General features: G+C 36.8%; 1 protein-coding gene across 2 annotated transcripts in view; it reads right to left on the reverse strand.

Annotated features, from left to right (window-relative positions):
* Nucleotides 1-22,238, reverse strand: part of LOC149842885 (glucose-6-phosphate 1-dehydrogenase, cytoplasmic isoform-like) — a 32,612-nt gene extending 10,374 nt beyond the window's left edge. The window contains exons 1-9 of one of the 2 annotated variants that reach the window (XM_089999505.1): nt 22,077-22,238; nt 20,807-21,064; nt 16,154-16,239; nt 14,870-14,936; nt 14,595-14,778; nt 13,256-13,413; nt 13,099-13,167; nt 12,523-12,581; nt 11,937-11,973 (exon numbers count right to left, since the gene is read on the reverse strand). In XM_089999505.1, coding sequence (XP_089855631.1) covers nt 11,937-11,973; nt 12,523-12,581; nt 13,099-13,167; nt 13,256-13,413; nt 14,595-14,778; nt 14,870-14,936; nt 16,154-16,239; nt 20,807-21,007 — 861 coding nt within the window. In that variant the 5' untranslated portion in view covers nt 21,008-21,064; nt 22,077-22,238. Of the gene's footprint in view, nt 1-11,936; nt 11,974-12,522; nt 12,582-13,098; nt 13,168-13,255; nt 13,414-14,594; nt 14,779-14,869; nt 14,937-16,153; nt 16,240-20,806; nt 21,070-22,076 lie in introns of both variants that reach the window. The other variant, XM_089999506.1, reaches the window with a different exon arrangement.
* Nucleotides 22,239-22,465: the final 227 nt, after the last annotated feature.

Consider the following 22,465-nt stretch of genomic DNA (forward strand, 5'->3'; position numbering starts at 1 on the left):
AGGGATACATATGCATATATATAAATATTATATATGTATATGTATCTACTATATATATATATATATATATTATGTAGCCCTAGGGGCATTTCTGTCATTTCCCATTTTACGCATATTCACACTTGTGAATGTGCATGTAACTTTTCTTTTTCTTTTTCTTTTTCTTTTTCTTTTTCTTTTTCTTTTTCTTTTTCTTTTTCTTTTTCTTCTTTTCTCTTTTCCTTTTTCTTTTCTTTTCTTTTCTTTTCTTTTCTTTTCTTCCTTTTTTCTTTTCTTTTTACTTTTTGACTAAAAGTCAAAGGAGGGGGAGACGTTGGACCCCCTCCAACGGTTAGATTTCTAACCGTTGGAGGGGCTCCAACGTCTAGTAGGAGCCCCTCCTTTTGGTCTCCTCTTGTATTATAAATAGGGGTGTATCCCCACTATTGTAACTCATTCTTTTGGGAGCCTTTGTGCTCACCCTTGCTCAATAGATTCAATCTTTTGCATTTCAAGTGTTCTCTTTGTACCTTTGTGTACTTTTATTCAAGTGTTCTTGGTGTGTCTTTGTACACGTATCCCCTTGTGGAGCATGTGCTTGTAGTGCACATCTTTGAAGATATTTTTACATGGTATCAAAGCAAGGTTGGGAGAAAAGAAGATCATGTATTTTGTTCTCTCTATTGAGTGCCTCGAAAAGCGTGCCATCAAGTTTTGGTGACCGGGGTAAAGACTAGTTTCTTCATTCAATATTTTAGAAGCATCCTACATCGAGTAGGACCTTATATCTCCTTGTGATACGCATCTCTTCTCTTTTTTTCTTCTCTCTAATGGGCGAAAATGACTCATTTCTCTCTTGGCTTCAAATTAAATGGATCGAATTATCATATATGGGCCGGGAATATGGAGTCCCATATCAAAGGTAAGGGTCTTTGGGGATATGTCCAAGGAACTATTCTCTAACCCGAACCTAAAATCACTATCTTTGAGAAATGGGAGATTAAGGTTCTTGACGGAGAAGAAAGAGAAAAAGTTTTTTGAGGAATACAATAAAAGGCATGAAGAGTGGGAGATGAAAAACTACAAAATCCTTTGTTGGTTTTTCTCTTCGGTGGAAACAAAGATTAATGCCAATATATTGAAATTCAAAAAAGCATATCAAGTATGAGAGTATTTTGAACGAATGTATACGTCAAGAGACTTGTCCCATAAATATTACCTTCAAAAGAAGGCTTTGACTCTTAATTAAGGAGAGATGTCAGTTAGAGAATATTTTGCCGAATTATCAGCTATTTGGGATGAACTTGCTCTCCTTGAACCTAAATGGAGTAGAGAGGCAATCAAATTGAGGCAAAAACAACTTGAAGAGGATCACTTTTTAAGTTTCTTAAATGGGCTTAGACCAGAGTTCGAACAGTTTAGATCCTCTCTTTTATCTTCTTTTTCTTCTCCACCTTTAGAAGATGTTTTTACCAAATTAAGTAGAGAAGAAACTAGATTGAGAATGAATAAAACCAATCAAAATGTGTTGGCCGTCCCCTCTAAAAACGAGAATGAGGGAGCTTATGTTGTATCTAGACCAGGGAGCAATGTCAAATCTTATAAACCTGCTCACTTCAACAAGAATCATGGAAGAAGAGACTACAGTAAAATCGTGTGTCATTTTTTTAAAGAACTCGGGCACATAAAACCTATGTCCCAAATGGAAAAAGATGATGACCATGTTAAATTATGTATATATAAATATATATACATACATATACTTATATATATATATAAGTATATATATACATATTTCTTTTTTTGTTTTCTTGTACCCCAAAAACCCGATAGGGGTATTTTGGTAAATCCCCATGTAATCTTTTTCTTTTTGTATTTTTTCTTTTCTCTCTTTTTTTACATATTGTAAGACTACAAGGGGGCCCACTCATCTAGTCGTTGGGGCCCCAACGGTCATATTTATGACCGTTGGGGCTCCCAATGACTAGATGGGAGCCCCCTTGTGGTCCCTCCTCTTTAGTTTCCTCCTCTATAAATAGAGGAGACTTTCTCTTGTATTAGCAAGGGTTTTTCACTCTCTTCTTTCTTTCTTCAATAATATTCAACTTATGACTTTTAGTCATTTTTCCCTTTAGTGGGTTTTGTGTACACTTTTAGTGTTTGTGTTCTTGGCTCTTGGCATCACTCTTCAAGAGTGGTTTGCTTTATTGGTGCTTCCGCCCTTTTTTCATTACAAGCCATGTTGACAACCTTTTAAGAAGAGACGCCGTCTACCTCCAATAATGTCAATCTATCTCTAAATCAAATTATTGAAGCTCTTCAACCACTCCTCAAGGGATCAATCTCTGGAGCCATTGTGTCCTCTCCTCCAGGTAAAATTCTTTGGCTATTAGACTCGGGTACATCCTTTCATATGACTCTAAATGCTTTTACACTGACCAATTATTCTAAAAACCTCTCGCCATCCTTTGTTTCTACTACGGATGGGTCTTCTCTTGAAATTAAAGGAATTGGAGAGTTTGAAAAACAAGATTTTTTTGTTCCTAAAGTTAGATTTATTCCAAAATTAAATTTGAACTTGCTTTCTGTCTCTCAACTTTCGGATCATGGATGCGATATAAAATTCTTATCACATAAATGTTGAATACAGGATCACCGGTCCGAGAAGTTTATTAAGGAAGGCTCTAGGAAGGGTGACCTCTATTTCATGGAGTTCCTTCAAATTCCAAAAACCTACTTTTGTAACATTGCCCAACATAAAGATATAAATGTTTGGCATAAACGCCTCAGGCATCCAAATATTGACAAGCTTTCTCATATTCATTTTGCTAAAACATTATGTAAATAAAATTTTAGTTGTAATGATTGTATTCTGGAAAAAATGAGAAGCTTACCTTTTGGTTCAAGATCTATGTTTTCAACTAAGCCCTTTGAAATTGTGCATTCGAGTGTATAGGGACTCGCACCTGTAGTATCTAAGGGAGGTTTTTCATATTATGTTATTTATGTTGATGATTATTCGAGATACAGTTGGATATACTTTCTAAAGCATAAGCATGAAGTCTTTTCCACTTTTAAGAATTTTCATATAATGATAGAAACCCAATTCAATAGGAAGTTACAAATCTTTAGAACAGATTCAGGGGGTGAATTTTTCTCAAATGATTTTAAAAGCTATATTGAGAGTAATGGGATCATTCATCAAAGGTTTTGTCCCAAAACTCCTCAACAAAACGGCTTAGCTGAACGAAAACACAAACATATTATTGAAACTATAAGGACTCTACTTATTTCTCAAAAGATTCCAAAAAGATTTTGGGCCGAAGTTGTCCTGGCCTCTGTCTATCTAATAAATCGTCTTCTATCTAAAAATTTAAGCCAAATATCTCCTTTTGAAGTTTTGTATCAAAAAGAACCTGATTATAATAGATTACGAATTTTTGGCTGCAAATGTTTTGCTCTCAATGATAAAAATGATAAGTTAGCCCCTAAAGCCATTTCCTATCCTTTCCTTGGTTATTCAGAAACACAAAAAGGCTTTAGGTGTTATGACCTTCAAAATGATAAATTGTACGTCTCAAGAAATGTCACCTTTTTGGAAAATGAAAGTGGCTTTGAGAAGGACACAACCCTCTCCGATAATGTTGATTACTCCTTTTTATTTGAATTACTAAATAGGAATGAAGATTTCTTTAGTGATGATGAAACAAATAATGAGAACATTGATAATGAAGCTCTCCTATTCAACCAGTAGAAGAAGCAGTAAATGAACCAATTACATATTCACATAGAGATAAAAATACGTTTAGAAGTGTGATGGAAAGATATAGTGATTTTAGTGAGCCATCTCAAGATAGCACCTTACGAAGAACTGAAAGACCTAGGAGAAACCCTTCCAGATTTATATCCTATGAATCTTTTCCCCCAAAACATAGGGCCTGCCTTAGTGCCATTCACTCGTATGAAGAACCCAGAAACTTTGAAGAAGCTAAAGAAATATTAGAATAAAGAGATGTAATGGATAATGAACTTATTGCCCTTAACAAAGCCAAAACTTGGGAATTTCAAAGTCTTCTAGAAGGAAAAAAAACAATAGGATGTAGATGGGTCTTTAAGGTTAAGACCAAGAGTGATGAGACTCTTGAGAGATATAAGGCTCAGCTTGTAGCAAAAGGTTATAACCAAAAATATGGTATTTATTACGAAGAAACCTTTGCTCCTATGACAAGAATGGTCACTGTGAGATGTTTAATCACTACTGCATCAATTAAAAAATAGAACATATATCAAATGGACGTTAAAAATGCTTTTCTGAATGGGGACCTAAACGAAGAAGTCTACATGGAGGGGCCCCCTGGCATGAATATACCAAAGGGTAAAGTTCTTTGGCTTAGAAAAGCCTTGTATGGTTTAAAACAAGCCCCAAAGGCTTGGTACGATCGATTTAATGAAGAAATGGTTGAAAATGGATTCAATTCTTGTTATACTAACACTGCTATCTTTGTCAAAAAGTCTGATGCAGGAATTGTAATTTTGTTGTTATATGTTGCCGATATGCTAATAACAGGCAGTGATATTAAGGGAATTAGAAATATCAAATCCACTCTAAAAGAAAGGTTTGAAATGTCAGACTTAGGGTATCTGACATATTTTTTGGGTATTGAGGTTGCTTACTCTCATAGAGGTTATTTTTTGTCTCAAACTAAACTGGCTTGCGAGATTCTTGACAGGTTCGACATTACGGATGAAAAAATTTGTCAGACCCCTGAAGTTGTGGGCTCAAAAATGAAGGGTGATGATGGGATTTTTTTTAAAAATCCTACTCCCTATCGGCAGCTTATGGGATCACTTATGTATCTTAGTATCACACGGCCAGACATATCTCATGCCGTACATACTGTAAGTCAATTTCAGCATGCCCCCATTTCAGTTCATATGAGTGTTGTACTTCGTATTGTCAGATACATAAAGGGCACAATAAACAAGAAAGTATTTATTTTATCGTCTTCTAATTTAGAATTGATTGCATATACTGACTCTGATTGGGGAGGTGACCCAAATAATTGTCACTCCACTACTGGTTTTTATATTTTTCTAGATGAATCACTGATCTCATGGAGATGCAAGAAACAACAGAAGGTGTCTCTTTCCTCAACAAAAGCAGAATATCAAGCCATGGCCTCCACGACTATGAAGATTGTGTGAATTCATAAATTATTGCAGGATATGGGAGTACTGATCCAAGGACCTACACGATTGTGTTGTGATAATAAAAGTGCAATCTATATAGATAAAAATCACACTTTTCATGAGCGTACCAAGCACATTGAGATGGACTACCACTATGTCAGAGAAGCCTACTTATAGAAAATCATAGGCCTTCCTTATGTGACTTCAGAATACTAGTTGGCAGACTTTTTCACAAAGGCGCTATGTTCTCTCAGATTTAATTTTCTTCTTGGCAAACTTTCGGTCATCACGCCCTAAGTTTGAAGGGGGTGTTAAATTGTATCACATCATGTATACATATATATATATATATATATATATATATATATATATATATTCTTTATGTAGCCTTAGGGTATTTCTGTCATTTCCCATTTTACGCATATTCACACTTGTGAATGTGCATGTAACTTTTCTTTCTTTTTCTTTTTCTTTTTCTTTTTCTTTTTCTTTTTCTTCTTTTCTCTTTTTCTTTTTCTCTTTTCTTTTCTTCCTTTTTTCTTTTTACCTTTTTGACTAAAAGTCAAAGGAGGGGGAGACGTTAAACCCCCCTCCAACGGTTAGATTTCTAACCGTTGGAGGGGCTTCAACGTCTAGTAGGGGCCGCTCCTATTGGTCTCTTGTATTATAAATAGGGGTGTATCCCCACAATTGTAACTCGTTCTTTTGGGAGCCTTTGTGCTCACCCTTGCTCAATAGATTCAATATTTTGCATTTAAGTGTTCTCTTTGTACCTTTGTGTACTTTTATTCAAGTGTTCTTTGTGTGTCTTTGTACACGTATCCCTTTGTGGAGCTTGTGCTTGTAGTGCACATCTTTGAAGATATTTTTACAGTATTCATATGATTTTTCTTGCTTATCTTGCAAACCACTAAAATGAGAAAATAATAACAGTAATACTGGGACTAGTATTCAATCACAGAAGCATGTACTTAGAAATATCTAACATGTTATATCTGAAAACACTTGACCTGTGTTTTGAATATTGTTGTTTTCTTGCCCTTTATCTTAATAGCTGACACATGTTTGTCATTTTCCACACCATACATGATATTTTTGAAAAGAAGTCGTCGTTGGGTCTTGGACCCAAACCCGACCCGATTCATGTATCGGATCGGGTCAAGATCCAATCTTTGTATAGTGTATTTTAAAAGTTTATTAGAGGGTATTTTCGTACCCTAGAATTGTACATTAAATATATATTCCATTGAATGGGAGACGTAAAGGCTCTGACGTCTTTTTCCCTACATACTCTTCTCTCATCTCTTCTTTTCTCTCTTTTGCAGTAGACAGCGTGAAGGCTCTTTTCTGACATGGTATCAGAGCAGTAAATTCTATTCCTCATTTCCAGCCCTCGTCGACAGTCTACGCCATCTTCGTGAGGTGCTCGACCATCGTGAAGTGCTCGAACCAGTCTCTAGACAGCGTGAAGTTTGCAGCGTGAAGTCTGCAGTGTGAAGTGCTCGAACCCCTCTCCTCTCCTCGTTTCTGCCATCGTGAAGTGCTCGAACCCTTCTCTGGACAGCGTGAACCCCTCTCCTCGCCGACAGCGTGAAACCCCTCTCCTCTCGTTTCCAGCCATCGTCGACAGTCTGCATCGTGAAGTGCTCGAACCCTTCTTTGGACAGCGTGAACCCCTCTCCTCGCCGACAGCGTGAAACCCCTCTCCTCTGCAGGACTCATCTTCGGCGACAGCACGTCAATCTAAACAAGGCCGAACCAAGTCTATTTTCTGGTATCACGTGATCTACATCTCCATTCACCTTCCATATCTGAACATCGTTTCAGATTCATCTTTTCCTATACACAGTCCTGAAGTCATACCTTTAAGCTCTTGGTTTCATTCATGTTTCTGTCCAAATCTTCTCCCAAGCATTCAAATGGATTCACATCATCCACAGTCAGGATTTTCTTCCAATTTCCTTGGCCAATTAGTCTCTGAAAAACTGAATAATACCAACTTTTTAACCTGGAAGCGACAGATTATTCCATTTATAAAGAGTCGGGATCTCTCCAGTCATCTGGATGGATGAGTCACACCTCCTTCAGAATTCACTTCACAGGAAAGAACGGACGATAAAGGGGTGCAATCTATTGTTCTTCTCAAGAATCCTGAATATGTCACTTGGATGAAAAGGGATCAATCGTTAGTGGCATATATCACTTTAACTCTCTCACATGAGGTTCTTGTAGCCATTCCTGATGATTGTTCGGCCAAAGAGCTGTGGGATAAGCTAGTTCAAACATATTCGCAGATATCTGAGGCGAGAATCATGTTTCTCAAGCGAGAATTTCAAATGTTGAAGAAAGACTCCATGTCTATTATGGAATATCTGAACAAAATGAAAGGTATCACAGATCAACTGGCTATTGTGGGGTGTCTCGTCAGTGAAAAGGATAAGGTGCAACAAACCTTGAGTGGGCTGGGACCATAATATCATGTCATGACGATGACTTTACTATGTTTACCAGAACTTCCGAAGTTTGAAGATCTTCGCGCGAAATTGCTGCAATATGAAATGACTCTGAAAGGATCTTCTGAAGATCTTCATGGACATCCAGAAACCCAAGATGTGCTCGCCACAGGAATGACTTATGATAGAAGTCGAGGAAGTTCCTTTCGAGGAAAGGGAGGCCAAGCAAGAAATACTTTTGGAGGGCGTGGTATACTTCCAACGCCCAATATACAAGGACAAAGGCCCATTCCCACCTGTTTTCTATGCAATAAGAAAGGGCATATTAAAGCAAACTACTGGTTCAACCCTCAAAACAAAGGAAAAGGTCCACAAACAGAAACTAGAAAGGATGGAGAAGTAAAAGAGCTGTTGTTGGCAGCATTGGCAGGCTTGAACATGAAGCAAAATGATAAAGGCATTTGGTACGTCGACTCTGAAGCAGCTACCCATGTCACAGGTGATGCGGGTAAACTCTTGACTCTTACTCCTTATGTTGGTAAGAATAACATAGTCACGGGAGATGGCTCTCAACATTCTATCTCACATATTGGAAATGCCATTATATCCATGTCAAAATCTCTTCTTAATCTTCCAAATGTTATTCATGCGCCTAATATTCAGAAGAACATTGTTTCTGTCTCAAAACTTGTTGATGATGTTAATGCTTCAGTTGAATTTACTCCCTCTTCTGTCTATGTTAAGGATCTTCGCACGAGGAGGACATTCGCTGAAGGAAAAAGATGGGGCAACATGTATATTTTTCAAGAAGATCCTTCCTCTGTTCGGTCTGACTATTCATCCTTGAAGCCTCACCAACATCAACTTCTTGTTTCTTTTGAGTCTGTGTTTGCCATTTCTGAATGTAATAAGCCAAGACTTTGGCATAGACGTCTCGGCCATTGTGGTCGTCATTTTATTGAAAAACTTGTCTCGAATAATCTCATTCCTAAGTCCAGTCTGAGTTCAGAAGTCATTGATATGAAATGTTCTAGTTGTCATTTATGTAAGAGTCGTGTTTTGTCATTCAATTCTATTAATAAGAGAGCTTCAAGGCCCTTTGAGGTCATATGTTCTGATGTCTAGGATCCTGCCCCAATTACTTCACTTTCTGGCAGTAAATATTATCTTATTTTCATTGATAGTTACTCTCGCTATACTTATTTTTCATGAAACACAAATCAGAAGTTTTTGGATTGTTTAGGAAATTTCATTCCTTTGTTTAGAATCATTTCTCTACCAACATTCTCAATTTCCAGTGTGATGGAGGAGATGAATTCTCCTCTAGTGACTTCGTTAATTTTCTTCAACATAATGGGATAAAGAGAAGAGTGTCTTGCCCACATACACCTCAACAAAATGGGATTGCTGAGAGGAAGCATCGACATATTGTTGAGAGTGCAATGAGCATGATGCACGGGAGCAATCTTCCTGTAGCATTATGGACTGAAGTTTTTCATTCCACAGTTCATGTGATAAATCGACTGCCAATGACCATTTTAGAAAATAAGTCACCATATTTCTCTATATTTGGCATACAACCTGATTATCATGAATTACGTGTGTTTGGATCTATTTTCTATGTTCGCATTGACAGCTCGCTGAGACATAAGTTTCAAGATAAAGCCTTGAAGTGCAGGTTTGTGGGATATGCTGAAGACTACAAAGGATATAGGTGCTATGATCCTTTGACTAAGCGCGTCAAAATATCGAGAAATGTAGTTTTTGATGAAATGAACTTTGATGATCAGCCACCTAATTCAAACCTCCATGTAGCTCATTCAAGTCCTAGCATTGAGGTATACCATCCATGGTTAAATTCAGAACTCTTCTCCAGTGCTAAAGAAGATTGCCCAGTAAACTACAGTCGAAGAATCAGCAAGTGAAGTTCAAACGGAAGAGATTGTTACTCAAGACTTGGAGCCAACAAGGTATAAGGGCGTTGTATACACCCGGCGAGAGAAAGAGCCCTCATCCATCCCTTGTACAGGTTCGGATCCTCCTGATCCTGCTTCTCAGATGATGGATATTAGAAGATCCTCACGGATTCGACATCCGCTTGACAGGTGGGTAAGTTATAAAAAAATTTCATTGGATTTTCAGTTATTTTTGACAACCATAAGCAAAGAGGATGAGCCTCTCATGTTCTATCAAGCTGCAAGTTCTAAAAGATGGGTTGAATCAATGAATGAAGAAATGGAAGCCTTACATGAATGTGGGACATGGGAGATTGTGCCTATACCACAAAACAGAAATGTCGTTGGGTCAAAATGGGTATACAAAATAAAATATAAACCAGATGGGAGCATCGAAAGATACAAAGCCAGATTAGTAGCCAAGGGATTCACACAAGAACAAGGACAAGACTTTGATGAAACCTTCAGTCCTGTAGTGAAGATGGGAACTATTCGCATTGTGTTAAGTCTAGCAAATGAACATGGATGGACATTGAGCCAGTTGGATGTTAAAAATGTCTTTTTACACGGAGACTTAAAAGAGGAAGTCTACATGGAACAACCCACTGGGTATGCAGAACGAGACGCCAAGCAGTATGTATGCAAGTTGAAGAGGGCACTATATGGATTAAAACAAGCTTCTCGTTCCTGGTTCGACAGTTTTTCCCTAGAGATACAAAAGCATGGCTTCTCTCGATCCTTTCTTGATCACTCGTTATTCATTCACAATGAACAAGGCGTCACTACTCTTTTATGGATATATGTAGATGACATCATCATCATAGGAAACTGCAAAGATCACATTAAGGTGAAGAAGTTACTAAATCAGAGATTCAAAATGAAAGATTTGGGAGAGCTGCGGTATTTCCTTGGGGTGGAAGTTGATAAAAGATGTGATACACTTACTCTTACTCAACACAAATACACGTTGGACATTCTCAGCAGGGCAGGCATGACAAATTGTAATCCATTAGCAATGGCAAGTGTCATTCATCAAAAACTGAGTTCTAGAAAAGGGGATATATATGGAGATCCCACTAAATATCGTAGCATAGTTGGCATGCTGCAATATCTGACTTTTACTAGACCTGACATAGTGTATTCGGTTAATCAGGTGTCTCAGTTTATGCATGAACCTCATACGTCGCACATGGAGGCAGTCAAAAGGATACTTCGTTACCTAAAAGGTACAATTGGTGATGGCCTGGTATATAAGAAAAGAGAATTAGATCCAGGCGGGGGTCATGAGATCATCATTTATGCTAATGCAGATTGGGCGGGTGATCCAGATGAACGACGATCAGTATGTGGTTATTGTAGCTTCATTGGACCGAACCTGGTATCTTGGAGCAGTAGAAAACAAAAGGCAGTTGCTAGGTCAAGCACTGAGGCTGAATACAGATCGATAGCTGCTGCCACTGTTGAGGCTACATGGATAAGACATCTTCTAACAGAATTGGGAGAACCGATTGTTCGGTCACTGTTACTATGTGACAATCAAAGTGCCATCAATATGTCCTTCAATCCTATCCATCATAGTCGAGCAAAGCATATTGAGATCGATCAACACTTTATTAGGAAAAAGGTTGAAGAAAAGGAGATTCAGCCCATGTTTGTGAGAACTGAAGAACAAGTTGCTGACATTTTCACCAAAGGGTTGACAAAGGACAAATTTTGGTTTCTGAAAGACAAGTTGTTCATGGTCCAGGACCATGCACAACTTGAGGGAGGCTGAAAAGAAGTCGTCGTTGGGTCTTGGACCCAAACCCGACCCGATTCATGTATCGGATCGGGTCAAGATCCAATCTCTATATAGTGTATTTTAAAAGTTTATTAGAGGGTATTTTCGTACCCTAGAATTGTACATTAAATATATATTCCATTGAATGGGAGACGTAAAGGCTCTGACGTCTTTTTCCCTACAGACTCTTCTCCTATCTCTTCTTTTCTCTCTTTTGCAGTAGACAGCGTGAAGGCTCTTTTCTGACAATTTTATGCTTCAAATATTTGTTGACATCATCTTTACCCATTTATCATACATGCAAAATAAGGAAATTGTGTGTGCTTAGTGTTTGGGCTGTTATAGTATGCTGTATGCAAATTAAAATGCAGCCCACAATAGGAGTACCAAGTTTTACATCCAAAGTTAGTGATCCCCATCAGAAATTTCAAGCATAAAAATCTATAAGAAAGCCCACATTCCAAAAGTTAGCTAGTGTTCAATGCCAAATTTTCTACTAATCTTCCAACAATTTGGAGTCGTTGATCATACAATTGCTTATATGCATCATTGTGTATTTTCAAATGAGAAAGTTCATACCTGCAACAAATGATTTTGAATGATGTCGCGTATAATTCTGAAAAAAAATCAAAGATATGAAGAAAGTTACTATTTGAAGGTGCCACTTATTATAACTATTTTAACAACTTAAACCGCAAAAATTTTATGAAGTGAAAATATCTAATCAACAATCACAAATTAACAACCCGCTTGAAATTATAGAGTGTGCATCCTAATACACAGAATTACTCTGCTATCAAGAATACCAGGGTGATGAAAATCTTAAGTTTGTTCACACAAATGGCATTGATCAGGCTATAATAGCAGGAATGAAAATGTGAATGCACATTTACTGCTTGACAAAATTTGAATCATAACTTGAACAATGGATATTTAAGAAATGTCACAAACTGATGATTTGAGTTTCCCTACTGTAACATTTTACGGAAAAAAAAAGGATACATTGCGACTCCAATCGCCCAACATTAAGAGTGCTCAGTGGCAAATGAACCATAACAAGACACTTTGGAGAATTATGTCAATGGCATTTGTTACAATATCTTGAAGTGTGTCATGTACGCATGTACGCATGTATGTGGTTCAAGAAAAGAGAGGTAATACACACCCATATTCATCAAAATATCCACCGCGTCCTTCAGTTCCAAAATCCTCTCTGAAGACAATCTGTGAAGAAAAAAGGGAAAAAAAGTTTGAAATATTCCATGAAAGCAAATGGTACTGTCTCCAGAATCAGACGAGATATTATAATTTGAGTGAAATGGATATTCAATACCAAAATCTTGCATTAGGAGCTCAGTATTAATTTATTTCATATCCTATAAAAAATTAAAATAATTTGCAAAAGATACAACTAAAAGCTTCTAACTCTCATCAAATACATGACTCCATTTAATAATTTTGTTAAACAATATGAACATTACAATGAACATCAACATCTGTTAGAAAAACATTTATATCATAACAGTAATATGAGAAAACTGGGCTTTATTATATTAATTGTAACAATGAAACACAATTCTAGCATATGCATTCACTCTGAGAATAAAATTAAACACGTTAGAAACTTGGGTCAGAACCTAGTGTCAGAGAAATCACAATCAAAAGGATATAAAGTCAATTATATAGAATAAAAGAGCAGTAAAAAATAAGAAGAAAAAGAGTTGATAGAAAATTGTTATACCTGTATGTTATCTATGTTATCACGATTCCAAAGTGGCAGAAATAGACGATTGGCAAAACGAAGAACCAACTGCCAATTTCAAGATGTAAAATGTAAAAAATTTAGGATAGTGAATAGAGTGTTATTGAATGCATTGAATTCTTGAGGTGTACATTACCAGGTTCTGCACCAACTCCTTTCCTAAGTAGTGATCAATACGATATAACTGTTGTTCATCAAAGAGCTCGCCTAATTGAGAACTTAATTCCTCTGAACTGGCTAAATCTTTGCCAAAAGGCTTCTCAACAACCACTCTAGACCAACCACCCTGATCAGCTGAAAGGGAAATAACAAAAAGATTTTACACGAGTACTCTAAGGATGCTTGAACTTCAAAATCCTTGTTCCAATTATGGCACATCGAATCTAAGTATGAATTGATCCATCATGAAAATGCAAGATACCATCATAGCAATTTAAAAATCAGTAGGAATGACAGATTAGATTACCTAGCAAACATCCCACAGATTGCAAAAAGGAGTTCTCTATATGCCCTCATGGGGCAGCCCTAGCTTCTAGCTGCCAATCGATCCGATTTAAATCGTCAGAAGCAACAGCCAACTGGTTGTCCCATCATTACGTGGTTTTACACACACAAACATATGTATATAGGTGACAGTTGAACACATTTTTGGATTTAATAAATTTAGATTTAGACTTCCAGTTATGGTTACATACACTTTCTCAAACTAAAAAGAACTAAATCTAACACTATTAATTGTCCCCACTAGAATATTTAGGTAATTTCATGGAGTAAAACTTGCATTTATTTTTTATACTTTGGGAATGCAAGTTCTCTCAGATGCCCTTGGTGGCAATGGTTAATGCAGGAAATTACTACAATTTTACTACATATATTATTGGAGAAAAAATATGAATTACCAATAATTACCAAACAGCCGTGAACATTAATAATGCCTTAGCATGTATGGGCTAACGTGTGCACACATTCATACATATACACCATACATTCATCTAGACATTTGGTCTTTTAAAATATCCAAGATTCCAAACACTTGCATGGAAAGGCACACCATCAATGGCATGGTCTAATTTAACATTCACACGATCAGCTTCTAACAGAGAAGTAACTTAAAGTCTGGTTGCAGTTCCTTTAAAAGTGGTTTCCCCTAGTGTAGAATTGCCAAAACACCCTTGACTGCCTAAAAAATTAAAGCAATGGGATGACATTTGGAATAATGCAGAAAACAATATTAAGGAAGTGTGCATGAATGCCATGATAACTGCATAAAGAAAATCAACCATGAATGATGTTTATTTAGTTCTCTTACTTTGTCAATGACTGCTTTAAGAATGTAAACTATCAATCTTCAATGAAGGATGGAAATATAACACTAAAATCTGGATGGATGGAACGTTACAAAAGGAATAATTATCTAGTATCACTCAGATCAATGTAACAAGTACAAAGGACCAAAGCAGCTACTGGAGGCTCACATTGATTCATGCAAACACGCTTAATCATTTTGCAGACAGGTGGATAGACTGATGGTGGAAGTGCAAGATAAAAGAGCCTTCTAGAAGATCCTTCATGACTCCTGTGAGTTTCATACTTAGATATTTCCTCATCTAAAAGGACAAAACCTGCCTCATCATCATATGAACCGGAGACGTAACTGATCTGCATGCATTCAAGTCAAGCACAGCTGTGAATCTTGACATCTGAACAGAAAAAAGGACCAAGTATAAAACCCACAATAGTCGTTATATACCATTTTCAAAAACTTTGAAACAACTTCTGAGGAACCAGATGAATCTTCACTTCCACTTTTAAGATATCTGTGCATTCATTAACAAGTATTACAAAATCAAATCAGCACAAGTCAATATGCATAGTTGAATGATGGTAACAAAACCAGTATTGCAAGAACTTCCTAACTTGCACCAGGGAAACTGAATTCATATATAATGTAAATGCTAAAAATGGAAGTTTTCACCTTCCCTGTCGATAATACAAGCGGCCCAAGAAAACAACAAAAACAACAATTGCAAGACCACTTAAACTGGAAAAACAATTCATATAAGGGAACAATCTTGTTGTTGGAATTTATAGCTCATCATGGTTTCAAGGTCATCTTGCACCATGTTTTCACACCATGAATGACACAATCTCTATTGGGTTATTGGGGTATATTTCACATAAGCTTAGAATGAAAGAGAGATATGCAGAGCAGGACCTATAGCTTGAATGCATATGTATGACCATTCTTGCACATCTACCGTATGTTTATTCTGCAATTGCTGAAATCTTCTTAATTATGTTCATGATTGGATTATGGCAGAGCTGCTAGGATATGCATTATTTGGAATAGTTTATACAGATGCATACAAAGAGGAAACATAGCCTGACCTAAGGGACTTAACGGCTTGCTTACTGATGCAAGAGAAGTGAAACAATCGATTATGGAATGCTTGAATGCCCACATGCAAGACAAATGATAAGTCTGATGAATCTTTATCTAACAAATAACTTAAATGCTGAGTTTCTATCTCTTTCTTTGAGCCAATTAAAAACTCCAAGCCAATTAGAAACTCCAGCATTAGGAACACATACATATAACTCTATCAGAATGTAAAGCATTTTGTTTTCTCCATTTGTATGAAGAAATCATGATTTTGATCAAAGTCATATACAGTAAGATGTTCAGAAATTTGAGGCCATCTGGTCAAAGATTTGAGTGCATCAGCATCAGCATGATAATCGTAAACTCATAATTTGTAACATCATTGAAACAATAAAATGATAGGCTTTATACTAGGAGCCTATTAAAAAAGATTATTTTCTATACTTTGCAGAATTAGTCATGAATCATGAAACAGGACCACAACTCTAACAATAAGGATATCTAAAGAACAGAGATGTGTGAATGCTACACAAATTATTGATGAATTTGTGAAAACCACTTTCTAAATAGTTTGGAACTTCTCAAGGTTCCATTTCTTTCATCTGCAAACAAATAAAATGGAAATGGAGATCTTTTAAAGGCAAAACTCACCCACGTATCCGGTTCCTTAATTCATCACCTGAAAGTTTTGACCTTGCATATCCAAAAATGTGAACTTCATTTTCTTGTAGGAATCCCTACAGAAAATTGGTCAGAGATCCTTAAGGGAGCATGTAATTCAAATGACATGTATGAGTACTACAGCCAATACTTATTACATCGAAACCAACCAATTCATAGTTTAAAAAAATGCAACAGGAATAATTACATGAAATAAAACTAAACACAATGTCAAATCCAAGGTAACAAAGGAAAATATCTGAAATTAACAAGATATTTGGATCAATGAAAACATAAACTGTATAGATTATGTAAAAGAGTTACCCGGGAAACTGCATGTCCTGACATCGACAGTTAATGTAGCTGGATGCCATAGTATGTTAGTCAATAGGATATGTCCCATTGCATGCACACACATACACACACACATGTAAACATGAACTTAGGGATGTAAATGGTTCAAGTTTGGGTTGAATGTAGCCGATACCAGATCCAACTAATCGGATATTGGTTAATTGGGTTCAGAGTTGGATTCGGGTTGACGGACAAAGGGTATCTGGCCAATTACATGTACTTGAATTTGGAGATCCATCAGAACCAGATACCCCATTGGATTCAGTTGTAAAATCCTAATCTGAATCTGAATCTGAATCTGATCATTAGTTGGTATTGATTTCCTATGGCAAATCTGACTAATGAGAGTTGGATTCTGGTCAGATATCAGATAACATACAATCTGTTGATATCCCTACAAAACTTATTGAAACTGCAAACATGAATGAACACGAGGCATTTCCTTTATTTCTTTTAATTATTGATGACTGCTAGGGTCACCAATAAGTCTGAATGATATGAACTACATACTATCCTTGGAATCATCTCTTTGTCTATCATATTCCCTTTTTCTCCCTTCTGCCTAGATCGTGTTTCGGATTTTACGATAAATTTCCAAGCAAGAGTATAAATGGATATAGTTCAACAATTAACACGACCTACTGTTATAAGATACTAGCATGACATAGCAGCCCATACATATGGCTGGGATGCATATAAATTAGGTTTATGTCAAAATTATTATTATAATAAAAGTAAAACTAATGAAGTATAAAAATAGGTGTATATTTAAAAGAAGGGTTACCCGGGAAAGTGCAAAGACACGACCATTCTCTTGGGAAGTGACCTGATCTGATGTGATTTGGGTTTGGGTCCATATCCAGCCCACAAGATCCATATTTGTGTTGTTATTTGTTTCCATTGAATGCCCCTAATGTAACTGTCTTGATTGTATATTAAACAGAGGTATTACTGGTATGTAAAATACTTTGTTCTTAATATATAAAGAGGAGATATAGGGCACACTTTCCCTTATTGGGAAATCGTGCAAGCTACAGCCCATATTCCTTGTTGTGTCGTCCTCCTTTTTCTGCATATATTTTCTGATTAATCTGCAATTTTCTCATGGTATCAGAGCATGAGATCCAGGGTTTGGTGACCGTGATGTCTTTATGACCATCAAGATTCACATTCTTCTCTCTCTAAGGTAATCTTCTCATTCCTTTATTCTTCCTTCTCATTATCCTACCTTGCCCACGTCTTCTTCTATTCTCTTTATCTACTTGATTCAAGTTTGTGTTTTTGTCAAGGCTGTCGCTCCCAATCATCTTCCCTATACTTTCTTCTTTGAAAACGCCACTTTGGATCCTCTTCCTCAATCATTTTCATGCTGTTTTTGCTTTGGGTTTCTTCTATATTGATTCAGCAATATTCTTTCTTGTTCTATTGCTTACTTGAGAAAGTTTTTGGTTGATATCTTTGGAATATTGTCTTACCCTTTATCTTCTCACATAAACTTGATTTCTCGGATTCGCTGGTTAGAAAACATTGGAAGATTATTATTCAGTTTTGTCTTGACGGAACCATTTGCTTTGGTGTCTTTGTTTAAGGACAGTTGGTGATATGCAAAAAAAAATGCAGATAAGTTCCAATTGCTTTGATTTTTGTCATATGACATTATTGCATGATTTTCATTTGAGTGTTTCTTTATTTTCCCCATGTCCAAGATTTCCAGATTCATATTTGCATGTGCCCGAGCTTTCCGGATTCAGTTTCTTTGTTTTTTGTCTTGTATTCGTGTTTATTTTTCTATCAGTTATTTTCAATGGGTCTGAATTCCTTGTAGTCTTCCATCTCCTCCAACTTCCTAAATCAACTTGTTTCCTAAAACCTCACCAGCTCTAATTTCTTACCAGGAAAAGACAGATCACTCCTTTCATTAGGAGTCAAGATCTTGGTGGCCATCTAGATGGTTTTGTTCCCATCCCGCCAGAATTTATTTTGCACGAAGAAAATGATGACAAAGGGCTTGTTTTCTCTACCAAGATTGTTAGGAATCTAGAATTTGTGAGCTGGATGAAGCGAGATCAAGCATTGGTGGCATATACTACCTCTACGCTTTCTCAAGAGGTATCGATCGATATTTCTGATGATTGCACAACTTTATATTTGTGGACCAAGCTGGTCCAAACATACTCTCAAATTTCAGAGGCAAAGGTGATGTATTTGAAAAGAGAGACTTAGCTCTTGAAGAGGGATTCATCTCAATCCATTCTAGATTATTTCAATAAGATCAAAAGTATCACAGATCAGATGGCACTTGTTGGGTATGTAGTCGAAGACAAGGATAAAGTTCAGCAAGCATTATCCGGATTGGGTCCTGAGTTTTACGTGTTATCTACTACACTGCAATATCTTCCTCAACTACCCACTTTTGATAAACTAGAGTCCAAACTGTTGCATTATGAAATGTTAATGAAAGGAACCCCTGCGGAAGCAGAACAAGGGAATACAGGTTCTCATGATGTGTTTGTTACTGGCACCTCTTCAGGGAATGCAGGTTGTAGGCGAGGAGGTTACCGAGGAGGTCGAGGCCGTGGGCATGGGGGTTGCCAAGGCGGACGAGGTTTATTCCCCACTCCAAACATGCCTGCTTCTACGAATAACAACTTCAACAGAATCCCTACATGCATATGTAAGAAACCTGGGCATATGAGAACCAATTGTTGGTTCAAGGATGATCCAAGATACAACCCACAGGCACAAAAGAAGGGACAAAGCAGTAATCAGGGTTAGAATAAGGGGCAGGGCAGTGGATCTTAGAGTGGACTAGATAAGGAATTACTGTTGGCAGCTTTGGCGAGATTGACCTTCAAACAGAATGATCAAGGGGTTCGGTACACAGACTCAAGCTCAAGAAGCTGACATCAAGTGTACTTGTACCAAGTTCATGAAAGAGAGATTTGTCTTGAGCTCAAATAAGAAGGCTCAAGCTTGACACAGTTAATGATTAATGGAGCTTCATCAACCAGGATTGGGCTCATATCAGCTCACCCTCTCCATGCAGTAGGATTGAGCTCGTATCAGCTCAATCTCTCCATGCCTGAAAACTGCAAATTTCTTTGCAACTTAAACTGAACATTTTTTAAGATTTTTTTCTAACCTACCAAACAGAAATCCTTCAATCAGGTTTCTTTAAGAAGGGATGAGCATAAGAAGCAGAACTAAACTATAGATAAATTCAAATGGGCAGAAGTGCACAAAAATTGTAAAATTGGGCAGAGTTGAGCTCAAGGATAGAGAAATAAATAAAGATATGGCTCCAATGCTGATAAAGAGTAAAGAGGCAAGAAAAAATATCTGAAGGAATCTTTGAGATTTTTGGGATGCTCGGCATTTTTTTTTCTTTAGGGAAACTTTGTATTTCCATGCAAACAGATTATATATTGATGTAAACACCAGAAATTAAGGCAAAAGAAATGTCCTTCCATTGCACTATATGCAATAACTAATTTGCAAATAAAGCTGTTATTTCTTTCCCCAACATATTCCCTTTGATTTTGTGAAACTCATTGAATTGTAACTTGCATCAAGTATAATACTGAAAGAAGAATACTCAACTCCATATATTATGTCTTGGCATTCTCTACTCCCGAAAACTAAAACACCAATGAGCTTATTCTTCAAATGCTGTAAGGCTCTGTTTGGAAACTGTCAGCTGGGATGGGAAGTTTATGCATTTGGTAGATACATGGTCAAACTACCTTGGTGGTGGGTGTTTGGAAATTGGTAGCAGGGATGGGAGCTTACGCATTTGGGAGGGGAAGTGAGACTGTCTCCCCCTTTATATTGCACACACAAGTTCTCTTCCATTAGGGGACCATAAAAGAACAATATAAAAAAATAGCTAGAATTGCTAGAAATGCAAAAAGATGAGGCAATAAATCATAGTAAAATCTCTCTTGAAAGATATACCCAGAAATAAGATGCGCTAAAGGGAATATCTACTGCAATCACTGCACAAGGTTACCACAATGGAATCATAGAAGAAAATATAAGTCTGGAAAGACATATAGTCATGCTTCTACTCCAACTTTTTCTTTTTCTTTCATTAGTTAAAGAAATTTTTTAAAACAAAGAGATTAAGTCCTAAATTATCTGACTTTGATATTAAAAAACTGCACACATCATGCATGTTCTGTAACCATATAAGAAAGGACAGACAACTTGATCACCAAACAAACAATCAGAAATTAGAGCATGCATCACTCGTGATCAATTATATTATTTTGTGAAGGTATCATAGAATACCTGCTTGAAAAGATTGAAAAGAGCTGGAAATGTCTTTTTCTTAGCAAGGTCTCCTGAAGCACCAAGGACAACAATGGAAAGGCATCCATTTTCTGATATGCTTTCAGGTTCTGTTCTCTCAGAAACAGGTTCACTCCTCACAGAGTCCTCATCTGAGAAGGTATCATCTCTTGCAGACACAGATGAAACACTAGATCCCATGGGAACAGTGGAATGGTTCTGAGACAAATCGTGAACTCAGAAACAACCCTGTATGATCTGAACTTCAAAAATTTGAAATAAGACATGTTACTCATAATGATATATTGAAACAGACTAAGCAACAGACTGGTAAATTATATATTGAAGCACAGCCTCATGAAAGAAAGCAGAGAAATACAAATATACTGATGGCCACACTTGTAGAGCAAAGGAAGCATGCCTCACTAGTAGTATCTTCGTGATGTTTAAAGATACCCAGAAGTAGCCTATCAAGAAAAAAAGATTCCTACCTAGCAGTTTGTATCAATAGCATAGTTACCATGGTCGCCTTGATATTTTGACTCGTAATATTTTTGTGATAAATTCAAAGCTAAGGTAGATCCCTATGGGATTCGAACCTGAGACCCCTGGGTTATGGTAGTGTGACCCTAATAACCCAATTATCTCATTCAACCCCGATGCTTTTGCAATATTACCATGACAATTTTACAGGAGGTTGGTGCTTCAGAACATTTTAGATTTTCTTTTTCCTCTTTTTTTTCACAGTTTTTCCTTTTCAAAATTCTTCCAAGAAAGTATGTTGTCTCTGTTCCCATTTGTATAAGAGTGTATACATAGAGTAGGCTATGAAGCTAATTTAATTGCTACAAATTCACACACCAAATTTCAGAATTAACACCAACCAACCGCCACCAAATGACATAAAAAAGAACATACAGAAGAAAAAACCCAAAAACGAAACTTAAAACAAATGGAAAACAGACAACTGCTAAACTAAAACTATATCCCATGAATACCATCAAATACGTAGACCACAAAAATCAAAGACAATTCAATTCCATAACCGCCAAAACTTCACAAAATAATATCAGATCTATGAATTACATGTTGACATCATACATAAACTGAAGATTGAATTACCAAAGAAAACACCAACAATTCAAACAGAAAATCCAACGACCTATGATCCCAGCGAACAACTGAACACACCACCAAGTCAAACCATGAAGTGAAAACCGAATTCTCGCCTGAGAGAGAGAGAGAAGGAAAGAAATGGGTTTTCTTTTACCTAAATAAAAAACCAGATGGGTATTCCCCTTTCTTTCTTTTATCCTTGCTGCAAAGAATGGGAGAGCATGGTATTTATAGATCCATCGGAAGGGAAGCAAATTATTGTCATTTTCTTCCAGCCGCCGTGCTTGAACGTCAGCATGTCCCAGGAAAAATCTCAACGTAATGGACAGATAGTGCCTTATATCTTTCCATACTGGCGATTGTGTCCCCTTTTCTTTGTATAAATAGGTTAATTTTTAAGTATCACCAAACTTTTTGACCAAAAGCAATCCACCCACCATAGGCTTCACACACTTCTCCTGCAGGCCCCAAAGTTCGTCGGATTGCATTATCTAAAGACTATGCTTGCTGCCTTTTGAGGGGTGAAAAAGTGAATTCCATAAT

This window comes from Nuphar pumila, chromosome 3 (assembly GCF_984573655.1).
Source record: "Nuphar pumila chromosome 3, dmNupPumi1.hap1.1, whole genome shotgun sequence".
In the NCBI taxonomy this organism is placed as follows: domain Eukaryota; kingdom Viridiplantae; phylum Streptophyta; class Magnoliopsida; order Nymphaeales; family Nymphaeaceae; genus Nuphar; species Nuphar pumila.